This window comes from Ambystoma mexicanum, chromosome 11, assembly GCF_040938575.1.
Source record: "Ambystoma mexicanum isolate Mex_15411 chromosome 11, UKY_AmexF1_1, whole genome shotgun sequence".
NCBI lineage: Eukaryota > Metazoa > Chordata > Amphibia > Caudata > Ambystomatidae > Ambystoma > Ambystoma mexicanum.
In genome coordinates, this window is record NC_090934.1 from 837,702,180 (window position 1) to 837,729,085 (window position 26,906).

Genomic DNA, 26,906 nt, shown 5'->3' on the forward strand with positions numbered 1-26,906 from the left:
CCATTTGGAAGAAAATCACCAATAAACGCGAGATACACACGAGATATTCACCCCTATTACCGATCAAGTTCATCCCCGGTATACCTCTGACAAACGAAAAGGTATTTCATAACTGGCTCAACAAAATCAATATCCAATCCATAGGTGATCTTTTCCCCGAAGGAATGTTCATAACCCCTCAGATGACCAAGGAGAGAGGAGGTGACACTTCACTCGATATATTCATCTATTTTAGATTACGCCACACCCTACAAGCCCAGTTCCCATCATTTCCCAAGCAACCACCAACATGAGACTTGTTACACAACGTGATTCAGGCGAAGGGGGAGGGAAGACAAGCGTCCACAATATACAAATCACTACTAACAGACACAATAATCACCAACACACGAGCGAAATGACAATGGGAGGCAGCCCTCCAGTCCACAATACCAGAAGACGACTGGACCTACATTCTTCGCCAAACCCATAAAGTCGCCATAAATACCCGCTTCAAACAAATTCACTTCAACTTCGTGCATCAGACCTACTACACCCCTGAAAAAAAAACAACGCCATCACCCCGAAGCATCAGCTCAATGTGAAAGATACGGCGCTTCCGCCGCAGACTTTATCAACCTCGCCTGGAACTGTCCCGGGATAGCCCGGTTTTGGTCTTCAGTCCTACAGATAACGGCCAACATAGTGAGAGAGGTGCTGACCCCTCGTCCGACCATCACACTTTTAAGTTTGACCAAATACCTGCAACCTCCGTCGAGGAGACTAGCTGCCCTTCCCCTGGTGCTAGCACGCAGAAGGATTGCTCTGACATGGGGCCGGGGTCCTCTTCCCACACTAACAGCATGGAAAAAAGACATTACTTACTGTCAAGACATGGACACCGAATTCACAAGAACCTTACCCCTCCCAGCACGACCCCCAGACATCTGGGGCCCATACATCGTCTACTTACTCTCCAACTCCGACACCACAGATCCTCAACCACAACTCTCCCAAACGCAAAGGACTAATGTGGTCATACCTACCTCATTCGACGTGGCTAGGTGAAACACAATGAACAGTCATCAGAAAAATGCCTTCACCGAACATTACAGAAGGGGAGGGGATTAAGCGGGGAATTTTGTAAGTCATGAACATACTTTTGTTGACTGTACCCAATTGGTGCAGTTTGTTTTTGTTTGTATATGAAAAAAACTGAAAAATAAAGTTTAAAAAAAAATACTTCCCCCAAACAAGTGTCCCGAAATGCCAGGTTCTAGTTGCTCCAAATCAATGTGCTTCACCGAACATACATGACCCCCAACAGGATAGCTAAGTTCAATAAGGAGGCCCAGCCCCAATGCACTCGATGCCACCAGGAAGAAGTAGACCTCATGCACATGTTTTGGGGGTGTGTTGAGGTGCAAGCCTTCTGGTCTCAAATTGAACGAGCATGCAAGAGGGCAGGGATAGCCAGATATTCCTGGATCCCACAGGAATGTTTATTGGGTGAATACTCTAAACAAAGGAAACATAAGCATGTCACTAAATTCATGGACCTAGCATGCATACTCACAAAACGAAGGATAGCAATGTCCTGGAAGTCGCCGAAGGGGCCACACTATACACACTGGCTCCACGACCTTGAGATCTGGTGCGATGCGAAGTCAAGGACTTATGCAAAATCTATACCCACACAAGCTGACATTCTTGTCATCACCTTCGAGACCTGGAAATCTTTTGTTGATGCTATAGACCAGAGGTTGCCAAACGGTTGATCGCGGGCGACTAGTAGCTCGTCTGAGCCTCCTCAGTCGCCCGCGCTGGAAATACTGAAAAAGAAACACTTTTTTAAGTTAAATTATTCAATGCTGTGTTTTTGCAGTTATTTTCCTTGATCAGGATCCGAACCCTGGTCGTCCCAATTACGGGCGGGGAGCTTGGCTGCTGTGCCACATGGAGCTACTTACAAATTCCCTGACCGATGTCAGTATCACATTCTGCTTCTGCAGGCCGCCTGTAGTACCAGAGTTGGCCTTGTGCGCCCCCAACACTGTATTGCTTAAGCAAGCTGCTCTTGTTTGCCAGAGATCTGAGGGGTTGGGGCAGGATCAGGATCATTGTGACCACTCAATGAAAATATCACAGTAGCACTGCTGCTTGCCTGGAAATGTTCAAAATAATATTTAAAAAATGGTGCAATTTCTTTCATGTGGCTTCTTTCCAAACTCCACACTGTACATTTCCACTTTAAATCACTTCCATGACACAGGTACACCCACTTTTAGTACATTAAGCGATCCATAGACACGCTGTACAGTAGAAGCCTACCAGGGTAGCTCAGCCGGTTGACAGACCGATGCTGAGATGTTATATATTCAAAACTAAATGCTGTATCGTATCATAAGTGTTTCAAGGCGCGACGAGGCAAGGGAGGGGGAACAGAGAGAAGACAGACAATGATCCTACTAGGCCAGGTGTCATTCAGATCGTGCAAGTGCATGGGAAGGGGGAAAGAGGAAAGTGTGAGGCGAGGGGAAGGGGACAGTGCAGTACATGGGATAATAAATAGCAATCAGTAGCGTCCGGCCAGCTGGTGGCAAGTGCAAGGGTAGTGCAGACATCAGGTGTCAAGTGCTAGTGGTGGAACTGTAGGGGTACAGAACAGTCCCTAAGTGCAGGGGATTTTCAGGAAGGAAGTGCAGGTTTGCGACTGTGGGGGGGAGGGGGTTGGGCTTGAGAGCAGGGGGCGTTGCCAGGTGACCAGTGCAGTTTCATTATCTGGCAGGAAGTTAGCAGGGGAGAGGAGGAGAAAAGGCAGAAGCAAAGCGAAAGGTTTTGAGGTGCATCCGGAACCAGAGATGATTCTCCTCAAGTTTCAGGGAGACGGGGAGGCTGTTTCAGAGGGAGGCCCCAGCCGAGGAAAGAGATCTACCACCAACTTGTTGCTTGGAGAAGCGACTGACCCTGAGGGAGTTGGAGGCGGATGAGCGAAGAGCTCGAGAAGGAAGATATTTTGGAAGAGAGAGCTGAAGGTATGGAGGCCCCAGGAGTCAGTGCAGATATTTCAGTCCTGGGGAGATACGATCCCTGGGCTTGAGGCCAAGGATAAGTCTTGTAGTCCTGTTCTGGATGAGTTGCAGAGGGTGGAGAGTAGAAACAGGCAGATTTAGAAAGAGGCTGTTGCAATAGTCCAGCCTAGAGAGAACCAGAGCTCTGGAGACATTGAGCACCTGGGGGAAGGAGAGGAAAGGAAGAATGCCTCTGAGGAGGTGCAGCTGGTAGAGTGACTTCTTAGAGATGTCAGAGATGTGAGGAGAGAAGGAGAGTGTGGAGTCGAAGATGACGCCAAGGTTTTTAGCCTCACAGGTGGGAGCAGGAGGAGGGCCAAGGGAGGCCGGCCAGAGAGTGACAGGAAAGGAGGGAGCAGGTGTTCCAATGAGGAGAATCTCGGTCTTACTGGCATTAAGGCAGAGATCATTGGCGGCACACCACTCCTGGGTGGCGGACAGGCAGTCAGAGATGAGGGGAGGGAGAAGAGGTGGCTGAGGGTAGCCTGAAAATGAGCCGAGTGTCGTCCGCGTAGCACTGGAATCATAGAAAAAGTCCTATAAAACGTGTTTGGCCAGGGTATGGGTTGGGCTCGTTGCTTGTTTATATTCAGGATGGAGGTTGGGATATTTATGCCCCTGTAGTGAAAATCAAAAGTTGGCACCCTTGAACCCACAGTTTAATTTCCTAAAAACTGCTGTCAGCACAACAGAAGCATTTATTTGTGATTAACCAGTTTGACAAGCATATAACATCTTTATAAATATAACCTGTGCTAGAACACAGAGGGGCATACAAATAACAGAGTATGTGTGGTGTCTGACAAAAAAACATTTAAACGAAAACTAGTGAACGCAAGCAACATTTTTCATTTTGGAAATTACTTTTCGTTTTTTTATGGAAGTGTGAAATGCACATTTGGAAAACAATAGTGTGCCTAGCATGTAGAAAGCCTGCATAAAACGCAAAGGAAGGGCACAAAAATTACAAGATATTTGTGTGGTAGTCCAACAAATATCTGTCTTTTTGAGACAGCTACTAATAAATAATGATGCAACGAAGAGGTTTTTGAAGTTCTTAATATAATCGTGAAGGCATATGTTAGTCCATCTGTTTATAGAGAGGAAATAATTGGGCCAAAAAAATGTTGGTAAAAATTCAGAGGTTTATAAATATCCCCGACCAGATATCGCCCACCAGTAGCTCTCCACTGTTGGCCTCCACTAGAAGTAGCTCTAGCTAACGTAAAGGTTGGAGACCCCGCCATAGACAAACCGCCATGAACGCCAAGAATATTTGAAATACAGCAGCACACAGCAAAGACGCCCTGGTCTTGCAGTCCCGGAATACATAACCAGATGGTACGCGGCCTGCATGCCAATGTCACCTATCAAATGAAGCCCCCGGACTAATGGGTCACCCCACACCGAATTGGTAGATGAGTCTGAATTTGTCTGGAATGTTTGTTTGTTGTTTAGTTTAACGAGTTCTATTGGCTCTTTTGACCTGCTTCATCACCAGTTAAGGCGCGAGTTTACCATTTCGCTTGTCATTGTGACGTATTGTCACTGTTGTACTATATATTTGAAAATGCCAATACATTTTATTTTTTAAACAAAAACATAAAAATATATATAAATGGTATTGCTGTTTATTGGCTACCATTGTCATTGTTTCTGCATGCTATTCCTTTTTCTGATGGCCCGCTGAGAAGTTGGACGCAATTTGTGCGACAGATAGACGATCAGATGAGTCGTATGTAAATGTCCCAATTTCTGCCTTTTTTCTTTTGTAGATATTCCTCTAATAAGCAGCCTAGTGCAAATCTTGGAACACATGGAAGCTTGTCAGAAGATGACCGTGGAAGTATTAGAACTGTCGAAAACAGAAGAAACTAACAATGAAAAATCAGTCATCTATGAGGAAGATTTCCACTTGAAAATATTGAAGGATATATGTGTGGAATTCCTGTCTAATATTCTCATTCTACTGACTAAGGTAAACCAAATATTTCATTTTCGGTGTAGATTCTAATCCTTAACTGTTAGTTACAGTAGTAGTGGTCTATTTTTTGTCTGTGTAAAACGTTTTTTACTGGCGGTTTTAGAATTGCATACACACATAGTAGAGATGAATGGAAATCTTATATGTACTCAGTTTGTCCATCAAAGCCCACATGTCTTGGATAAGTGCATATAAATTATACCCGCATTGCACAACTTGTACAACAATTGGGAGTAGGCCTTGTTTCATCATTTCAAGTCTTTAGGACATAAAAAGGTAAGATACATGGCTTGATAACCGGTAATATCATTGCATGTTGACATAAGCAATACATTCAGGTGTGTGGCTGTGGCTGTTGATATTGTTCAGGTATCATCACCTTTTTTTTGTTTTATTTCTTTTTTTTTGGTTTTGACAAGGTCATACAATAATCAAACTAGACAACCTGAGGGGAACACCCTCCAACAATACATTTGACAATTGGTTATTCAACAACCTTATTCTGCCCCCCCCCCTCCGACCCCTACCTCACCATGTTGAGAGTGGACGCTCCGAGTAGGCAGTGAGCGGATTGAACTCTGTTCTCATGCTTAAGTCTTTGAAAGAGTGGGCTGAAATAGTATTGTCTTTTCTCCCAAGGGATATGTGGTGCTTTTCTCTTTTATTTTGTATTATCAATCCGGGTAGGTCCCTCCCTTGTAACCCGGTATCCCCCTCCCTTTATTGGAACATGTTGTTAAACTGTAACCATTCACTTTCCACTCAGGAGCTACACCCGTGGAGCTCTGCAGAAATCTTCTCCATGAAATATGTTGTTGGCTGTGCTGGACCACTCCTGCATTGTGGGGAGATGCCCCCTTGTCCAATGTCTGGCCCGCCATGCTTGCGCCGCCAATAGGACGTGTACCAGGTGTGATGGCGTGCTCCACCTATCATCACACCTCTCCAGTCCGAACAGAACAAACAAGGGGTCCACATCATGTGTCCACCCCCCCAGACCCCTAGCGTCTCTGATCCACCTCAGAACCTCGGACCAAAACACCTTTACCCAGGGGCAATCCCACCACATGTGCCAAAAGTCCACCCTGGCTCTGCGTCCGTGCCAACAATGGGGATCCACCATTGGGAACATTCTAGACAGCTGTACTGGGTCATATTGCCATTAGTGGAGTAATTTTCTTGCAAACAATTTATACTAGCATGAAATAGAGGTCTTGAAGGCGCGCCTACACGTTTGCTGCCAGAGGCTATCTCCCATTTCCACACCCAGGTCTCTCTCCCATCGTACTCTTAAGTCCTCTGGTGACCCCCCTCCCTGGATTCCAATAATGCCCCTTAGAGGCGTGAAATAAGCCCCTTCATGTCTGAATACCCATCTAGAACTTTCTCCACTGGGGTGAGCTCCCTCTGAATACGCTCCTGCCACTTTCCTGACATGAATATTCCCTTTAGCCTGAGATATGAGTACTGACAATCTACCAATGCCCAAAGCCTCTTCAAGCTTATTAATGCTTATAAAGTCCCCTTTCTGCACTAGTTGGCCCACCCTTGTGAGACCTGCCTCAAACCAAGACTGATGGCGCTCGACCTCCGGTATGTCGTCTCTACCTTCTAACTGGAGGCGCCCAGATATGACTCATGGGGGAGGGCCATGTGGTGATTCCCCTCCCTCTTTCCCCCCCATAGCCATGACTTCCCAGAGAGCTCCTAGAATTGGGTTCTGATACGTTTCGGGAGGCTGTCCCTAGGGACCCAAAGCCACTCCCCCGCTGTTGCCGGGAGCAGGTGTTGATTTTCCAGGAATACCCATTGTTTGTCCGGGTCCTCCCTCAAGTGCGGGACCATGGCTCCAAGTTGTGCCGCCCTATAGTATGTCATCAGGTCTGGAAGGCCCACCCCTCCCTTTTCCTCTGGTAGAATAAGGGTCTCGTAACCCACCCTGGGCTTCTGACCGCACCATAGGAGTCTCGTTATTCGTCGTGTGGCTTCTCTCAAGTGCTCCTCCGGTGCCCTAATCGGAAGCATCTGGAGCAGTTATAGTACCCTGGGGAGGACATTCATCTTTATGGCATTTAGTCTACCCATCCACGATAATTGCCCCTTTCCCACGTCTCCATTTCAGAGACTAGCCTATCAAACAAGGGGGCTAGTTGGCCTAACCCAGATCCTGTCCCGGACGCACTATGTTAATCCCGAAGTATTTCACTCCCTCCAACTGAATCTGCAGCCCCAGGGTTGCTAATTCTTCTATCTTTCTGGTGGAATATGGAGCAAAAGGGAAGACTACCGATTTTCCAATATTCACCTTGAACCCTGAAAACATCCCAAATTCTCCAATCACCCTCATGGCCTCGGGGATGGACTAGGCGGGGTGTCTCAGGTGAAGCATGACGTTGTCTGCATATAGCCCGAGGTTATATTCCCTGCCACCTACCTTGATACCATCTACCAGCGGAGATCTCCTAAGGTACTACGCCAATATTTCCTTTGTCAGGGCAAAGAGCAGGGGCGACAAAGGGCAGCCCTGCCTTGTTCCTCTTTGTAGTGGGAATGTGTGGGACAGTCGCCCGTTGACGGTGACTCTGGCCGATGGGCATTCGTATAATGCCTGGATGCCCTGCTGGATCCCCTTGCTGAAGCCAAATTTCCAGAGTACCCGGTCAGAAAGCTCCAGTCAACCCGTTCGAAGGCCTTCTCACCATCTATGGCCACTAATACTGGATTCCCCTCCTCTCCCGCTGCCGTACCCATAAGGTGAAGTGCCTTGTGAAGGGTATCTGGTCCCCTGGTTGAAACCCACTTGGTCTGAGTGGATACGTCTCGGCATGAGGTCCTCCATTCTTGTGGCCAGTTTTCTTGTAAAAATGTTCGCATCCACATTGAGTAGGGAGATGGATCTGTAGGATTTACAGTCCTCGGGATCTTTGTCTGCCTTTGGAATAACTGTAATCAGTGCCCTCCCAAAGGACAGGGGTGTGGGGCCCTCCCAGTGGCCATGATAATAGAAAACAAACCAGCTAAGTGTCCTGCCAGGGGTCCTGCGAAGGTCTTGTAGAATCTTGCTGTATAACCATCTTCCCCCGGTGAATTCCCCAGCCTGAATCCTGCTATCGCTCTCAGCACTTCTTCCTGTGTGATGGGCTCACCTAGTTTGAAAATCTCTCCAGACCGGAGTTTGGGAGTGAGACCCCTGCAAGATATTTCCCAAACATATCTCCATCGGAGACCCCTTCCTTCCCATATCGGTTTTTGTAGAAAGTCGCAAATCCCCCTGCCACTGCCCCTGCTTCTGTCCTCCCTCTCCCGGAATCGTTGCCACCCACCTTTCTACTCTCTGGCCTCGGAGTTTCGCCACCAGCAGTGCGTCCACTTTGTCCCCCTTCTCATAATATCTTTGTTTAAGGTATTGCAAGCCGCAGAGTACTCTTCCCATCTCCATCTCTCAGCTCCTGGCGCTTACCGCTAGCCACCTTAAGGTCTTCCTCCCTCTGCCCCATCTCCTTACCCTCAACCTTTTCTAGGAGGCAAATCTCACCTCTGAGCTTTCGGGACAGCAGGGTCCTGACCCTTTTCTTAGCAGCACCTTCCCTAATGAACAGGCCCCTCCATGTTGCCTTCGCTGCATCCCACATCATACCCATCTCAACTTCCACTATGTCATTGAGTAGGAAAAATTCTCCAATGGCCTCTCTCATTTCTTCCACAAAAACAGTGTCCCTAAGGCGGAGGTCATTGCATCGCCATAAGGATTCCCTGGATTTTAGACCCGCCAGGACTACTTCCATTTCTATCAAATCATGGTCTGACCAACTGATCGGGAAGTGTGCACAAGTGCCTACTCTACTAATATGCTGTTGTTCCATGAACAAATAATCCATCCATGTTCTGGAACCATAGACCGAGGAGTAGAAGGTGTAACCTCTCACTGTTGGGTTGGAATTTCGCCACACATCGATTAATCCCTGGTCCCACTTGAAGTCTGTTAACCCCCTATTTCTGGATCCTCCTCGGCTCCCTGAGGGGGATCTGCCTACCCCTGTGGTCCATTTCCCTGTCCGCCGAAATGTTGAAGTCCCCCCTATAATGAGAAGGCCCTCTGTTCTATCCAGGACCTCTCCCATGGCTTCCCTCAAGAATTGCATTTGGGCCAATAGACAGACACTATGGTTATCCTGGTATTTTCTATGGTCCGTGTAACCACCAGTACCCTCCCATCCGCTCGTCCCCAGACCAACGATTCTGTGAGCCGGAGCCTCCGGTTAAGTATGACCCCCACACCTCCCTTTTTAATAGATCCTGAGGCCCAACAGACCTGCCCGATGTGTGCCCCCGGGATGCACCTTTCTTCTCTGAGAATCGTTCGGGTTTCTTGTACTAGGAGTACGTCGGGATTGCAATTTTTCAGTTCTCTTCCCAGCAGGGATCGTTTCGTGGGGGAGTTAAGGCCCTTTACATTCAGGGAGCCTATCCTGAGTGACTCTACTCGGCATTCAAAATCCGGACACGCCAGTCATAATTTTCTTTTTTGACCCCTCAGTGCTGAGAAGTACAGGGTTCCCCCTCCGCACTCAGCACTGCCTTTCCACATGTAGACCCCTTAAGACCACCCCAACCCCCTGACACCCCTGAATCTCAGACTTTTTGAGACACCCACCTTGCGGTGTGCCACTAGGGGAGAGAACCCCGCTCCACAGTTGACTCCATTATCCCCACACCTCCCCCCGGTGGGGACCATGCACTTTTGATCACCCCCCCACCCCCTCACCCTTCCAGTCAAACCTTGGGCTTCTGCCCTTCAGCTCGTATCATCTCTTTCCTTAGGAGGGGGAGTGTTTAACTTCTTGAATTTTCTGCCGCCTTGCATCTTCTTCTTTGTAGCCTGTGGGCTGCTAGGCCTCCGTTGCTGTGTAGAGGGCGCCTCCTCAGCTCTTTCTTGCTCCCCGGCCACTTCCTCGCCCTTGATGGCTTGGAGCACCTGAAGTGCCTCCTGTCCGCTGGTCACTCGATAGTCTATTTCACCACGTTCAAATGTTAAAGCAAAGGGTAATGACCATCTATATCTGATACCTTTGGCGGTGAGCCATAGCGTGAGTGGACGGCAATCTCTGCGGCGGGCCAGTGTCAGGGCCGAGAGGTCTTGGAACACCTTAATCGTGTTACCTTCAAATAGAAAACTCCCCAGCTGCTTTGCTTTTTCGAGGACTTCCATTTCCTCCCTATATCTTAGGAAGCGGACCACTATGGACCTTGGACCTTTGCCACAACTGCTTCTGCCCCTGTGGGCCCTTGCCAGCTGTACCTCCTTGCCCGCTTCTAGAGTGAACAGTTGGTTTATCAGGCCCTGCACCTTCCGACCCACTTCGCTGGCAGATTCGCCTTTCTGCTCTTTCACTCCGAAGATTCTTAGATTATTGCTCCTTTACCTGTTTTCTAGGTTGTCCATTTTCAGGAGGGTGTCTTTTTCCCTCATTTCGAGGTCCGCCACCCGTGCCTCGTACTTCATATCTAGAACATCCATTTGCAGGTGGTTATTTTCCATGCCCTCCTATTTGTCTTGTAGTTAGTCAACTCTGCCCTTGAGATCGCAGATGGACGCTTGAATGTCAGTCCTGATGGCCTTTATCTCTTGTAGTATGTCCTTCAGATTGTCTCTGGTCAACACGGGAGCAGGGGCGTCTCCACCGGTCGCCATCTCGTGAAGGCCGGATGAGGTCACGCCCTGGGCAGGCCCGACCTCCTTCTGAAACTTTTCAGGGAGAGAATTCCTGTGGCGGCATTGCTTTCAGCTGGTGACTGTCCTCGTATCCTCTACAGGGGGAGTCTCAGGTTTCCCAACCAGGAGTAGTCCCCTCCTCTTGGGACTGGGGGTGGCAAAACGAGGGAGGCGCGGTGCGTCTACCTCTACGTTCTGGCAATGGCTGGGCGTCCTCACCTGGCCCTGAGCGCATGTCTACCGACCCCTCCAGGATTCGGGATCCAAGTGAGGGCCCCTGTAGAGGCCTATTCCTGTGTGCAGTCGGCCAGCGCTATTTTCACCCCTATTTTGTAAAGGGTATGTGGGTTCCAAATCTTGCGACTGGTTCACACCCTGTGCTGATCCAGCTCACTCTACATGGCTGCTCTCTCTGGGGGCGTCTATCGCTCCCTGTTGCATGCACTGCTGGGCCGGTATCTTAGTGAGGTCCTGGGTGATTAGGGCCCTTCTTTATGGATTGGTGGAATCTTAAATCATGTCTGGGGGGCCCAGCACCCACTTCTTCACCCCGGGGAACCTCCACATCCCTATGAATCCCCCAGGCTGGGTGTTGCCGCGGACTACAGTTCACCACGTATCCCTCGCAATACTCGGCCCGGACCCCCTCCACCAGGCGCAGCCGTTCACCTCCTCAATTGTGGATGTGTCCACCCCTGGACTGGGCTCAGCGATGTCCCTCGAAGGGCTCCTGGGATCACCTTCTGGTAAGGTGCTCCGTTTCTCCACTCCTTGACCAAGCTTCCCTCGCTGGTCACCCGCTGCGCAATGCCGTTTCATCCGGAGCAGCACAACGAGCCTGCGCCTGGGTGAGGCACTGGACGGGTCCAGGGATATCCCAGCCGCCCAGCCCCAGTCACCAAGTGCGCGCCTGCCTGGAGAGCTCCGCTTTTACCTCCTGGGCCCGGGGTGCAACGTGTTCCTTTCTCCCCCTCCAGGCCTCGCCAGGCTCAGCTCCTGCTACCACGAGTTCACATGGCTCTCTTCACTGGCGGCATCTCCGTGTTACGGCTTAGCTGCCCCTCACTTGTCCTTTGTTGTGTGCGACCGTGCCCTTGGGATGGCAGATTGCCAAACCTCTTCCTCCAGTCCTCTCAGTTCCCGGGGGCACCCGTCTTCCGGGCGCCAAGGGCCAGTGTGCAGAGGGGGTGCTCTCTGGAAGCTGTTCACACAGGGCTTTCACTTCAGGTGGAGGTCCCACCGGCTTGGGCGCCTCTCCATTATGTGTCGGGGTTTCTCTCTGCTTTCTCGCTTTTGCTTTATGTCTCGGGCGGGGGACGACTCCTCCCGCGCACCACGGGTGGGTATTCTGGCCCAGTCCCCAACAAATTCTCCTGCTAGTCTCAGCGCATCATGGGGCCCGGCGCTGCACCTCTATTTCCCAGTCTGCTACTATGTAGGAGCCGCAGCCGACTCAGGGCGACCACAACTCTGCGTAGCAGCCTCTCGCTGGGATGCAGCGCCTTCGTTGCAGGTCTCTCGTGGTAGATGTCAGGCCCTTCACTGCTCCAGGCGCGGGGACAGCGAGCCCCACGTTGTCCAGTAATCACAGACCCACGGAGCCCGCCCAACCTCCGTGTCCGCTTCAGGCCAGGGGGGTGCACTGTCCACCGCACCCCTGATGCTGCTGAAGGTTGAGGGCGGCTCCAGATGGCTGCAACTCCACTGGGGCGAAAACAAAGCTTAAAAGGCCCAATGGGTGAGAGCAGAGCTAGGTTCTCACGCGTCCATCCTGGTAGGCGCCCCCCAGTGGTCTCCCGACATCACTATTAAAAGCTACTTCAGTTCACACAAACTGTTTCTCCAATGCTGCCCAAATCTCTCTGAACTTCACTTCACTGAGCACAATCTTCTCCATAATACATGTCTTCCACAAATGCAATTCCAGTTTTCAGACTCACATGGTCAGGTTCCATGTCTTAAAATCGCGGCATAAATGGCAGTGTATACAAAATATTGCAGCAAAAATGCAGTGGTTTTGCTGCCACAATCATGTAAAGGATGCGTGGGACACCTCTGCGACCCCTGGACCCATTATAACATTTAAAGGGAGCGGGGGGCACCCCGCACCCCCCGCTACCCTTAAATGGTATAATGGGGTACACCTTTACCGGGTCAAACCACAGCATTTTTGCTGCGATTCTTTTTTTTTTCTTTTTTTTTTACCAGAGACATTTTTGCTGCGATTTTATTACCTGATACCCATGGTCACCCTCCTGAACTATACCCTCAGCCCATATAAGTTGCAATCTCAGTCACTCTGTGCCCCCAAGATGAACTCTGTGCTACTGCTTAACTTCTCTGGACGGTTCCAACACTCTTGCAGGCACATAGCATGTGTATTAATGGCTACATACCATGCATGTGTCTGTGCCCATTAGGACCTTCCTAAACAATGTCTGCAGTGTCCAGTAGGTTTGGTGCAAGACTTTAAACTGACATTAATTTCACACCTAATTCTATTGAGTCATCCTTCGTATTGAGGCACAAGGAGCGCATTTTTTTTCCGTGAGTCACTTCCCATCCTATGCTGAACGACCAGACCCCCATCTGGACCACCACCATCCACTGTCAGCATCCTGTAGAAGATCGATTCACATTTTGGCTTCCTTGAAAGAGTTTTCACATCATCCAGGTCTGTATTTTCTGCTCAAGTAATGTTTCCCTTGACGTGCGTAGCAGACAATGCACTCCACAGTGTACTATATCCACCATATGTGCATTTGAAAGTTCTCCAAGGATGGCCTATAGCGATTCGCAGATAGGACCCTAATCTACATCAAGCCAAATAGATACCAGTTGGGACAAAACGGGATTTTTACATTCAAGGGGACTTCTAGGCTGTATCATATCAATTTCTCTGCGAATAGGTATGATTCGAGCATCTAAGTGTACGTAGCTTCGCAGAGCAGGACCTTACAAACAGTATAATCTGGTCTCTAATCTGCCTTTTTTAGGTGACTGCTGACTCAATAGCCAAGGGTGGCAACGTGCCATGTGTGCTTGACTCTGCACAGGCCATCTACGCCTCCTCTTCTGACAGCCAGCCACCCAGGTGTCCGGCAGAAAATGGCAAGTTACATCAATGGCAAGTTACATTTTCCAAATCTGGTAGTAGAAAGCAGTTTTCAACCTCGGGTAGCTGCAGGTTCTTCAGAGCAATCCTGGCTGAATTATTGTCACAAATGAGCTTCTACATCAGCCAGTTGATCCCTTTGATTAACTTCCTGGTACTGTCGGGGGAAGATTACCGGCACGTAATTGATCTTAGACCATCTTTATCGAGTTCATGCTTCCCCATAGGAACAGGATCCAGCATATCTATGTTGACCCTCAGTACCTCAGTCACATCCTCTTGAAGCTAGATCCCTATGTATTTCAGTCTTTTATGGCACCAGGTCAAGTTCAACGCATCCAATTTGCCTGTCATCGAGAGAGGGAGTCATCGAGAGAGCGAGGAACTCAGACTGGTTCCAGTTAATATGGTATCTGGGGGTTTAAAACACCCCATTGCCTCTAGAATTGCCTTTCAAGAGGTGATCTGTTTTTCAACATCTGTAGCAAGTTGTCAACAGGGACCTAGAGTTTCTGCTGTGCTCCCCCGAATATCATACCTTCCACCTCCATGGTGCCACAGAGGTTTACACAAGTGGTTTTATGGCTCTAGGGCTCTGATGAAGAACAGAGGGAGAGGAAAGGGACCATTGCCAAATTCACCTCTTTCACTTCGAAGGGTTTGAAATTCAGTAATTTATCAATACTGACTAGAGGTGTACTGAATACTAAATGTACTATTCTATCCAATAGTTGGTCCAGGTAGTTTTTTTACCAAAGCATATTCATTTTTTTTTTGATAACACATTTTATTGGTATTTAAAACAAATTAAACAGATAAACAAACAATACACGCACACTGCTGGTGAGGGTCAATGACTGTCTCCCATTGATATACACATATATTGCAACTTGGGTCGAATTATCCCAACACGGGTACCACATTTCTTTCCCCTGTTTTGCTAGCACCGTGGGTATCAGGGGGTGCTTTTGACATGTCTCAGTGTCCATATGTCCAACAGTAGCCCTCATTGGGCGTCTTCCCATTTCTGCTACACTTTTTGTGCTTTAGCCGGGCATCCTCTGGCCGAGTATACCCTGTGCTCCATCGCAACACAAACATCGACATCTGTCTTCCACTGTTCATAACTCGGTGTCTGATCAGATCCCCATTTTTGGGCAATAATCCTTTTCATAATTGCAGTAGTGGTGAACAAAAACAGTTTTTCATAACTAGATAGATCAATTTCATCGTCCATTCCCAACAGTAATAACTTAGGGTCTCTAGGAATCGTTTTGCCCATGACTCTGGAGAGTTCCTCACAACATGCCTCCCAGAATAGTTGGATGCATGTGCACTCTCACAGGATGTGGAAGAAGGTACCTTCTCGATCGAGCAAAAAGGCGTCCAGCAGCCACCTTGTCTGAAAAAGGAGATCAAGAAGCAAGCCCGACAGATTTCAAGGAAATTTATTAGAAACTTAACTACACCGAAAAAGACCGTTCAAAGACCTTTGAACGTGCAAAGACCAATAAAAGATCCCTTGGGACACAGGAGGTGGTAAATAAAACTGATAAAGCATCTTGCGGTTCATTCACAACACATGCAGTAAAACCACACAAATGTCGAAGAGTGGAATCTGAAGACCAAGGGTCATCTCCCTCCGTTACGCTATCCGACCTTTGCAACCTATCAACATATTCTGTAGACAAAACAAAAGAACTAAGCCCCTTAACACCTCAAAAAGAGGTAGGTAAAAACGGCAACTCAGAAGAAAAATGTAAAGCAAAGGATACAAGTTCTAATCTCACCCTTTTGGCTCAAAGAAATTTGCCAAAGAAATCTCCACACAAGAAAGTTAGGAAAAATACAGAACGCTGTAATCTAAATCCGAAACTCACCTCGCAGCAGATGCAAAAACAAATCAATGGAAGCATAAAACCACTGCTGCAGCGGCCTCATGGCAAGCAAAGCACAAAAATAAAACTGAGACTTCAAAAGATTCACTCAGATGATGATATCAATTTAAACCGTGGTAATATAATGAAACTATTTAAGTGCATACCAGCTTTGCGTACAGTAATTTCTGACGACATATAAAATAGTGGAATATGCGACTGAACGAACGTCCGACCAAGTGCTGCTCCACATTAACTAACAAGGTGTCAGGAGAACGTTAATGGATGCTAAAGACGACCTGTTATTTTAAGGCTTCGACCTCTCACTTGAACCACATATTGATTGGGAAGGTGACGGTAATTTAAATGTCAAACTTGTTACACCAACAAAAAATGAACAGAGAAGAGAGACCTTGAGAAAACAGTTGACATTTAAAAGATCAGACAAAATCAACGCATCATTCCAACAACAAAATGGCAAGTGTAGACTCTCCAGTTGGACAAAGAAGCACCTACACTAGCTATGACAAGAACCATGAAACAAGACCCAGAATTTAATTTCATGTAACACCAGGGGTTTTCTGTATTTGTTTAATGACTTTCCTTTGAATTTAAAGGACAACTTCACGTTATGCTTGCAGGAAACATGGCTTTGTGACATCCCCTCAAGAGATGACTACACGATCCTGCTAAGCCCCACTGAAAAAAATCATAAAGGACGCCCCTTCTCTGGCCTCTTAACAATGGTAAAAAATAGAATTTTTCACTCAAAAAAACCACAGCAAAATCATGGCTGTTGTTAATAAATACACATTGGAACTCTTCAATGATCAGTTCCTCAAAATACATCAACTCAGCGACTTCTGATCTGATATGATATAGCATTTATAACGCGCCTATACACAAGTGTTTCATGATAGATGCACACTTGACTTCTTATAAAAACTTGAAAATATTAATATGTGGAGATCTAAATAATACATGGTTTGAGATGAGAAAAATGACTCAAAACGAAAGGCCAATTGCATTTGAAGATCTGACGAAGAACGCTTATCTGTGGCACTCTGCAATGCGTAGCCAGAACTGCGTAATGCTGAACGTTAACGTACAGGTGACATCCCACCTCAACCAACTTGGCACCAAAAGCAGAGTTATAAAACGCTCAACTATATTTGGATGTCCCAAAATCTACTTGACATGGTGGACAATCTAAACGCAGTAATTTCAAGCAACAGCGACCCCTATCCGCTGCAATTAACTTGGAAAGAGGATTGCCTTCAGACGCCGCAAAAATATAATTCAGCTCTAAGTACAAACACCAGTGGAATTCGACTACGGATTTGATGCAATTAGGGCACCACAAGACGTTAACTACGTCCCTTTATTAAACAAATTTGTTGTAAAAACTGATGCGAAAGGAATTGCTGGCCACTTACATCAACATAAATACAGCAGGTCAACGGCTATAGAAAAAAAATCCTTATCGCGAGACATAAGAATCCTGAAAAAAATGAACAACATTAAGGTCGGAGAAGAAATTTGTCACCAACGTCTGTGACGTTATAGAAAATGGGTCAAATCTTTCGCCACATCAAGACACCAAGAACGTGCTGAACTAATCTTAGAGCTGTTCCAAAACATAAAGCACGTGAAATTTGGGCAATTTTAAACACCGGTATTACGAAATGTAATAAAGTACTTACTAACGAGGTAACACCCAAAATTTGGGAAAGGTACTTTTATTCAATGACTCATAAGTCGAACAATCAGTAATACATGAGCACAACGATAAACCTTGGAATGTCGTTGAATCCCGAGACGACACCGAAAATGCAATTACTCAATAAAAAAATTTGAGAGCAGCCGGACCAGATGGCATCACCAATGTGATGCTTAAAAAGGAGAAAGAAAGGTGGGCATGGTTCATTGAAATCTATTTTTTTTAAAATAGCAATTACAAAGGAGTTGCCATCATCATGGCTAACTGCAGTTTTTGTCCCTAGTCACAAAAAGGGTTCTCGAGCCGACCCAATAAATTACCGCCCAATCGCCCTTTTAGATACGTTTGGCAAGATTTTTGCCTCATTTCTACTAAAAAGGTTATCTATCTGGGCTTCACATGGTGGAATAGGTGACTGTCAACAAACAGGGTTCACAAAAGGTGTATCGACAGAAGTCAACTTAATGTTATTAAACATCTTAAAATTAGAGTCCTTAAAAGGTGGCAAAAATCTATTCCTGGCCTTTGTGGACATGCGTCAAGCATTCGACAGAATAAATCGGAGGTTGCTTTGGCAGAAACTGACAAAGTGGCAATGCGCTCTTGATATACTTAATCCTGTAAGATCTCTGCATTAAGGAACAACCATTCGGATTATGATGAACCTTGACGGCGAGTTGACAAATATCATATCGACAACGAAAGGAGTAAAACTGTGTTCAAGCTGTTGATCTCCGATCTGCCGGCCAATCTGAAAGACGTAAAGTGCTTTCCTCCGAAAATAAACAACCAAGCAATTAATTGCATCATATACGCCGATGATCTGGTTTTGATAGACCGGACAGAAATAGGATTACAGCAGCTGTTGTCGAAATTAAATAACTATTTGACAAGGAACAACTTGGAAATAAATACTACAAAAACCAAAATAATGCAGATGGGCCCACAAAAAGGGTAAAAAAACAAAAATTCCAGATGGCATGTCGCAGGCGAAAAAATTGAAACATTAACATCAATCCGATATATCTGAATCATATTTAGCATATCGATTTGAGTATGGCCATGGTACCAGGACTTGAGAAGTAGAATGACTACGTATGCACTACAAGGCACTAAATTGCATAATGATTATGGAAAATTCTCATTGCGCCCCATTTTATTGTTTTACTTGAATAAAGTAGTACCGGCAATCAAATTTGGTGCAGAATCAGCATGGAACCTCGACTCCAAATATTGGGAGGCACTTAAAGGCCTTTTTTGGCGGAAAGTTTTTAAACTGCCACGTTATGTCTCAATGACGAATCTGCAACACGAACTGGCGATTCATTCTCTACTTAGTATAATAGTCTGGAAATCATGTGCTGCACTGCGAAAAAAGAGAAAACCTGGCATTACCAGCATATAAAATATTCAAGCAAAGCCCACTTGGTGTAAAGTCAAACATGTTAACTGATTGGGCCAACAAAATAGATAACATTTTGGCGACTGCAGACCTAAAGAAAGAGTCGCTACAGGTGCATCCACAATTAGTTAAGAAACGACTGCGTACCTGGAGCTGAATCTTAAATCTGGAAAAAAGAGTGACACTATGCAGTGCAATTCCGCTTGGAAGTGCAACAAATAGACTAGATGTACAACCAAAATATTTACTAAAATGTCCATCAGGTTACCATCGAGACCAATTTTTGCGGCTTCGGCTGAATGCATTGAAAACAAAAGAGATGCAGTGGTTAAGGAAAGAGAAGGAAACCAAAGACAATCTATGTAGATACTGCAAAAAAGAAATAGAATCGCTGCAACATTTGATCACAAAATGTCTGTCAATTTCAGAGCAAAGGACATGTCACCCGGGATTTTCCTTTCTGCTAAACGGAAACATAGACGAATGGTGGATACGAGTAATCTCAAGTCATAATATGAAAATAACTTGTGCAACTATCGATTTCATAGACGTGATTTTGAAGGAAATGTAAAGACTTTCAAATTGCAAAGAACAGTATGTGCATATAAGAAAAAAAAAGATTTTACGGTGCACCACATTAGTTAACGTAAGGAATTGTTATTTTTAAAGTTCAAGGGACTAATGGATATAACATTGTGATAAAAGTTTGTATAAACTAAAGATTACAATAAAAAAAAAAATAACCAACACATCTTGCACTGGACTACTGTGGATTTAACAAATTGGAGGACCTAGATTTACGGGGTTAGCTGAACACCATTAATGTCCATTTAAAAGCAGCATTGGGTGAGACCAACAAGGTATTTATGAATCTGTTTAGTATATTTTGCCTACAACTCGCTCCATGGAATGGTATGTACAAATGGTTTTATAAATATTTATGATATAAATGCAAATTGACAGGGTTCCATGACTGTGATAGAATTGGAACAAATAGTAGCAGCCATGCTAAAGGGATCACATTTTCGCAGGTGGCTCAAACTGAGCCCTTGGGGAAGAATTGTATTCAGAGAATGGGTGATCTGTGAAGGTGAGTTTTCAGGGATAAGGAATATGTTGACACGGGGTAACCTGACCTCAGTGGGAAAGCGGTACATTTACTGCTGAATAGTTGTGGGAATAGGGCTGCCCTGTCAAGTTTATTTGACCACGAGGCTTGCATGTAAAATCTGTGGTTTGGTTCTTGCATACATGACAGAAAGAGAAAGTGATCTACTTATACTGTCCCTGAAAGAGCCATCCCCTATGATCAAATATGACCAGGCTACCCCAAGAAGTGTACCATTACTGAACACCAGAGCAGTTAGCTTGGTTAAAACATATGGGAGCTCTTGTTTTGAAGAAGTGACTGCAGATTTGGTTACACCTCTATATACACAATAACACCAATATCCGCATTGCTCCAGAGTTTGCACATGTCAAAATGATCCAGCAATTACAACGGAATATGCACATTAATTTTCCAAAATATTGAAAAATGTGAGGATGACACTCCCACAGCGGTAAGGCATCTTGTCTTTGTTATTTACCAGTGGATCATTTTCTTGGCAGAGTGAAATTATGGGTGCACTTTCTATTCACGTTGGTTCACGTTTATTTAGTGTTATTTTGGAAACTGGATCTTTCTCCAACAAGAATTATGCCAATTGCGATAAATGAAGAGCTACTAAGCTATATCAGATATTTACTGCCTAATGTCTTTGTTCAGTAAGAGTTTGTAAACATTTGGAAAGGTTGATTCTAATTCCTGGAAATGAATGGCAATTTGCTAAAGATGCAGGCCCAATTCAGGTTAGTGGACCTGGGGCTTCAATCACCATGGCCTAATAGTGTTACGGATACTAGCATTTACTAGTGTCTGTAAGATTTTCAGAACAATGTTTTTTCAGTTTGTGGTCTGTGTGGGCAAGAAAGCATGCAAGAGTGCCTTGGCCAGAAAGGCACGTCAGAGGTTGGGGCATTATGTTGCTGGTTCATAATTCTTTGGAAAGGAATGCACCTTCAGTTGTTTCTTGTAGGTGGTTGTACTGTCATGAGCTGGTCATTTGTAAGGGATAGCAGAATGCATAAGATGACAAAAAAAGAAGTAGCATTATGTGTGTTGAATCTGAGCTTTCCTTTTTCAAGTGACTAGGGAGAGGAGAAAACAGTGAGGCAGTGCTATGTAAAAATGTTGATAGACCAAAATGTGATCTGGCGGTCTGTGTTAAAGCACATACTATGTGTTACATTATCCCATACAGGAGCTTTCGAACATGGAGCACATACACTGTTAATATCCATGGCATGAAACCAGTGAACTACAACTTATTTTAGAATTTTGAATTGTAAAAAATGTAAGCCAGACTATGTCCAAGGGTCGATCAACAAAGATCCAAAACACATTGCGCATGCCTTCTGCCTCATCAATGAAATGGAGAGACATTAACAAAATGTACTGATTTAATATCGATCTGTGTTAATGAAACACATTTTTAATGAAATGTGTTATAGTGGAATGGTTTTGATACCATAGGGGAATACCAAGTGCCACAGGGGTTTTCCTTGACAGTAAATTTGCATTGATTAGTCTCCTGAAAGTTCATGGGAGTCTTGGTGTTGCTCCACATATATAGGGAACAAGAGATGAACTTTAAAGTTATCGTCATTTTAACTATATTGATACACAGCCCTATATTTGAATTCAGCAATTCTGTGGTGCAAGGACATTGCTAAATAATTTGGAATGGGTACATTTGAATATAAAAGGAAACTATTGTTTATTGTGCAATGATTCGTTTGTGTTCCCTCTAGTAAATTCTTTTGAGGTAAAGTGCATCTTAATCAGATTGCGTCACTGTACCTCTTTATAGGGCTATTGTGTTTTTTTTATCATTCCTTTCTTTCTTGACAGGAGAACATTTTGGAGGCATTGAAACATGGACATTTAAGTGAGCGAAAACTTTCTTGTGCAATTCAAAATCTTCTTCCTCTCTACTATACTGCTGTAAGTAGCAAAACAATTGTGATTTAATTATTTTTATTAGAGTATTGTTCTAGCACAAACATCCAGCGTAGCTTTTGGCATCTTCAACTTCCAAAATTGCCAAGAAGAAACAGTTGGTCATGTTGTTCACTCAAGACTTCTAAAAAAGGAAACTATTGGTTCCACATTCTACTGGCCTCAGTCTGTTCTCTCTGAAAAGCAGAAATGGAAAGTTACATTGCAGATGGTTTTAACTTCAGGCCACCACCATTTAATCCTTCCTCCCCATTCAAATAAACTGATGTCCAGGGTTAGGGCAGCACATGTAATTGTTACTTATTCAGCAACCTTAAAGAAGGAAACCAAGCCTCTAATAGAATATCACAAGGACCACTTCATCTTACCAACAAACTGTGACCAGCAAAGCCTAATTTAGCTTATGGGCTTGAGTCCAGATTGCAATAAGATTTAACTTTTTTCTACATACTCTAACAGCCTCTGCTTGTAAAGCATGTGTTCTGTATTCTCGGCTCGGTAGGGTGCCGAACAAAGACATGCACTCAAGACTTGGAGTTCTTTTCTTTTCTAAACAGCTCAGCCAACCACAGGATTGACCTTCCTCCTCTACTCAAATCCCTGTGTTTCATTGCCATGTATAGTATTTAATGTATGACACTGTCTTGCTTAAATATTACCAGAACTGTCCCTTCTTTTCTGTAACCCACTTCTTTAAGTGGTTATATGAGACTCCATCTTCAACCAATGAAGCACCTCACTCTTGACTGTAATGAAGTAAAAAGGGGCTAATCAGACTTGTGACAGTGAAGGGGGATTAAGAGCAAAAAGTGGTAAAAGCTTCTAAAAAAGGGATATAATGTAAAAAAACAGCACTTTTATACAATGCTGGGATTTTCACTGATACTGGTAGGGTTCCTTTACACAGATTTCCTTATAACTCCAATTCTCAAAGCTCCCTTCCTCCAGGTATAAGAAAATCAGTCTTTGGAATCAATGGATTTCACTAGGGTTTTGTCAGAATGGCGAATCTTTCTAAGCAGAGCAGTCTTTCCCCAAGTGTCACTTGGGCAGATTTAGTCTTCAAATGGACTTGATCATGTAACAAATGTCTATCAAACGGAAAACCTAAAGAGAAAATGTCTCCCTTCAATCAACACATTGTTTCTCTGCGTCTGCCCTGCCTCACTCTCTATCTCGTGGTTCCTTGGCTTTGATGGTGAGAAAGATTTGTTTTCTTCTGTAGTATTTCTAACTCTGCTATTGGCAGTTTGTCAGGGAACTGTTTGTGTACTGTCCAGCAGGTCTTGGTCCAGAGCTATTCTGCAGTATGTAGTCATTGACGTACAGTGGTTTGCACAGATCTCAAGACCCTAGACCACCACAGCTAGAAAGTCGTTCATTCAGGTGGCTTGCACAAAGAGGAAGTTTGGGCTGGATGTAATAGGGCCTGCTGCTTAATCCCCAGCACACTTTGATCTCCCAGGGCCCTGCACTTGATGACCCACCTGCTCCCTCTTAATTTCCTCCTCACTGCAATCTCTATTGGGTTTTGCGATGAATCTAGTGGAGTCATCCCTAATCTCCTGGCAGTAACCTCCTCCCATGCATGTTGCTACGGGACGGCAGCCGCTAACTGATCGTGACCCTGGGGGCGGCTATATGAAGGAAGATCACATGGGAGGAGACAGCCTCCGGGGAGATTTCATTGCTTCATTGGATGAGACATGGTATCCCTCATTTGCCCCTGAAGATGACTCCTTCATACCAATACCTTCATGGCCTATTGCCATACATCTACACACCCTGTTAGGGAAACTAGAGATACCCTTTCCCAAAGCTCTGTAGATCAGACTTCCATCTCTGGTCTAAAATGCGGAAGATCCAATACCACAGTTTCCAGTTCTAATTATTCACCATCTAGAGCTGAGGTATCATTTGGAACTGTTGAAAGTGATTTTACAAGAAAACTACCTCACCCGACAACAATGGATTCATTTTCCCCACAATCACGCAAATACTGGGACGAGGAAGAAGGAAATAGTAATGCAGAATGAAAAGAGCCGGAAGCTCAATGAGCGTTCTAGTTGTTTTCAAAGTACGCCTGTACACAGGAGATTTAAAGACTACCAAGTCATGGAGGCTGCTGCTGTTTGGAAGAAGACGTGTCATTCATCCGCGAAGCCTGGAAGCACGAACAGGGGAGAAGAGAAACGCTGCAGGTCACCTCGCAGACACACCAGGAGACTGTGGAAAACTCCTGCGCGTGCAGCAACCACAGAAAGCAGCGCTTTACCTACCAGGACCTTCATCGAGATGGGTGTGCCAAGGCAAAGCTACGGGAGAGTGAAGCAGGCGCTACATACACATTTGCTGCTAGATCGCGAACGGGGCTGGGAATGCCAACAAGGCGAGTCAACCCAAACACAGTGGGGGACCCCGCAGCATTTCGCCGATGGCGCCAAATACAAACTATAATAATTAAAGCCACAGAAAAAGAGAAAGTAAAGAGACCGAATGAGAATCAAGAAAGTATATTGTGAATAAGGCCCCTAACAAGACATGATTGTATGGAATCCAAATATGTGGGGAATCCAAATCAAATGATGTATCGAGGAAATATACTTTCTGATGCATGCTGTGCATATGGTCCGACATCCAGTGGTAACCGCAGAGTATTGTATCTTGTCTATCGGGGACCGAAAGGGGACGTCGGCATAGGCGTGTCTGGAACACTATCCCTATAGTGACGTGTGTAGTACCCAAAAATCCCTCACGCGCCGAGGTCCCTCAGATTGTTTTTTTCCGCCCAGATAACTGGTCGCCCCATAGTGGAGCTCTTACTAGAGACATTGTTTATCTTTACCGAATTGTCGGTGTATTCCCCGTTAAGTCACTTCGGCCAAAAAGAACATCTTCGACGAAGACTACGGGGGAATCGTCTACGGCTGTGGATTTCGGCGCCTAAGATCTGGCGGCTGAATTTTCCACGTGGTCGGGCCCTCTGGCCGACCTATACAGTAGGGAGAGTGGGGTCGGGGTGGCCATATTGTTTAGTATGTCTTTCCTCCTTTCCCCTCTTTTCCCTGTTGGTCTGGTCATCCTTCCCTTTTGCTATGGAAAGGACAACTTTTAGAGTCTGCCCTAAGTGTAGGGTCAGATATCCTTGGAAGGACGAACACAGGATGTGTAACTCCGGTCTCCCCCTAGAGCACGACGAGAAGCGGTGTGCAGCGTGCAAACTCCTTTGGCCCAAGACCCTTAAGGAGCACCGTGTAAAACGGTGGGCCACGTATGGCATGTCACGCATGGAGCCCCCCACCGCCACGCCAGCTGAAAGTGACGGGGGTACTTCAGATGACTAAACGTCCAATGCAGATATTATAGACCTTGAGGTGGACGCTTCTAGGTCCGCCATGCCCGTCCCCGACCCTTCCAGGCTCGACTCTGGTCTTGCTACAGGGACTACACCCAGTGACGGGCCTACAAGCGCATCGCACTAAGCACACAACCCCTACGCCAATTTCGACGCCTTCGTCGAAAAAAGGCAAAAGCGCCAACGGGGTTGCCGAAAACTTCGCCGGTTCCCTCGGATCGTTCAGATCCAAAGCCTTCCTCGCATCCGCAGCAGCGTTTTGCGACTGGGCAATCTAAACAAAATAAGGGCGCTACTCCGAAACCTACACACGTCGAAGTGCGGGAGCCCGATGCTTTGCCGGTTTCCAAGGCCTCAGTAGGCCCGAAAACTATGGCTAGGCCTCTACCCGGAAAACCGACCACTAGGCCCCCTAGTGCCGCGGACGGTATTACAACTGCCGACAAATCATCTGAGCCTTGGTCTCACGACGATTCAGCGACAATCGAAAGTAGCATCGGATGAATCGCAGCGGCGGTGGGCCTTACTCCGGTTCCGCCTAAGGTAATGGGCCAAGCCGCAGAAAAAATTTCGGCGGATTGGGTTACCCATTCCGATGAGGCTAGCGAAGATAGTCGAGAGCCTCTTTCCGACATCCTGAGAGGTTCCTTTCGACGCTGCAGTGCGGAGAACGTCGTTTCTCCTGGCGTAGGCACATTTTGGTCCTCTAAATGGACTACAGAAAAATTTGTGGGTTGTATGGATCGGCTGGAGCAGATTATCAGTTCTTCTGATCATCCTCCCCCGAAAAGGGCTCAGGTAGACCCTAACCTCCAAATTCAAGAAGATCAGTCTCATGTTTTCCAACAAGAAGACGTGGTCCAGATAGACACATATAGAGACATCTATAACGAAGAAGAAGCTTCTTTTCTCAAACTATGAGGAAGATCAACAGGATACTACGGACAACTGGGAGGAAACCCAGCAGGAAGGTCACGACCCTTGGACACAGCAAGATCAGGACACTGATTTTTTTGTGCCTAGACTCTCCACCGTCCACTCCGGCTCGCCAGGCCTCCCCTGTGGATGACCAAATGGCATTCAACTCCTTGTTGAAGAAAGCAGCTGAATACTTCAAAATTGCCACTCAAGAGGCGGTACCTGAGCAGGATTTCGTGGGGGATATTATTAAGGAAAAACCTCTGGCAAGTCAATCCATCCCCCTCCTTAACTCTGTTTAGAGACGGGTAGCTCCCTCATTGGTCTCACCTGCTCAGACACGGGCAGTGAACCCTAGAGTCAAAAAATTATTTCAACCTTCCCCTTCCGACCCTCTATGTATCAAAGGGCACGCCATCCCAAACTCACTGGTAGTGACTACCACTCGAAAGAGGGCAGGGGTACCCCTTGCCACGTGAGAATCACCACCGGACAAGGAGTCCAAGCGGCTCTATTCCCTGGGCAAACGTGTCACGACAGCAGCTGCATACATCATTCGGGTTGCTAATAATACTACTCAATTAGCATGCTATGCTGATGCCCAATGGAATTTGCTCCAGGAAGGCCTCCAAGAGGTTCCTGAACCCGCCAGATCAAAGCTTCTCTCCATTGTTTCGGAGGGAAGACTGGTTAACCAGAATGTGGTGAAGG

The 26,906-nt window shown here is 46.0% G+C and overlaps 1 protein-coding gene across 3 annotated transcripts in view; it reads left to right on the forward strand.

Annotated features, from left to right (window-relative positions):
- SAAL1 (serum amyloid A like 1) overlaps positions 1 to 26,906 on the forward strand; it is an 887,265-nt gene that overhangs the window by 754,562 nt on the left and 105,797 nt on the right. For all 3 annotated transcript variants that reach the window (XM_069623790.1, XM_069623789.1, XM_069623791.1), the window contains 2 exons: positions 4,826 to 5,028; positions 21,815 to 21,907. In XM_069623790.1, the coding sequence (XP_069479891.1) occupies positions 4,826 to 5,028; positions 21,815 to 21,907 (296 nt within the window). The remainder of the gene's footprint in view (positions 1 to 4,825; positions 5,029 to 21,814; positions 21,908 to 26,906) is intronic.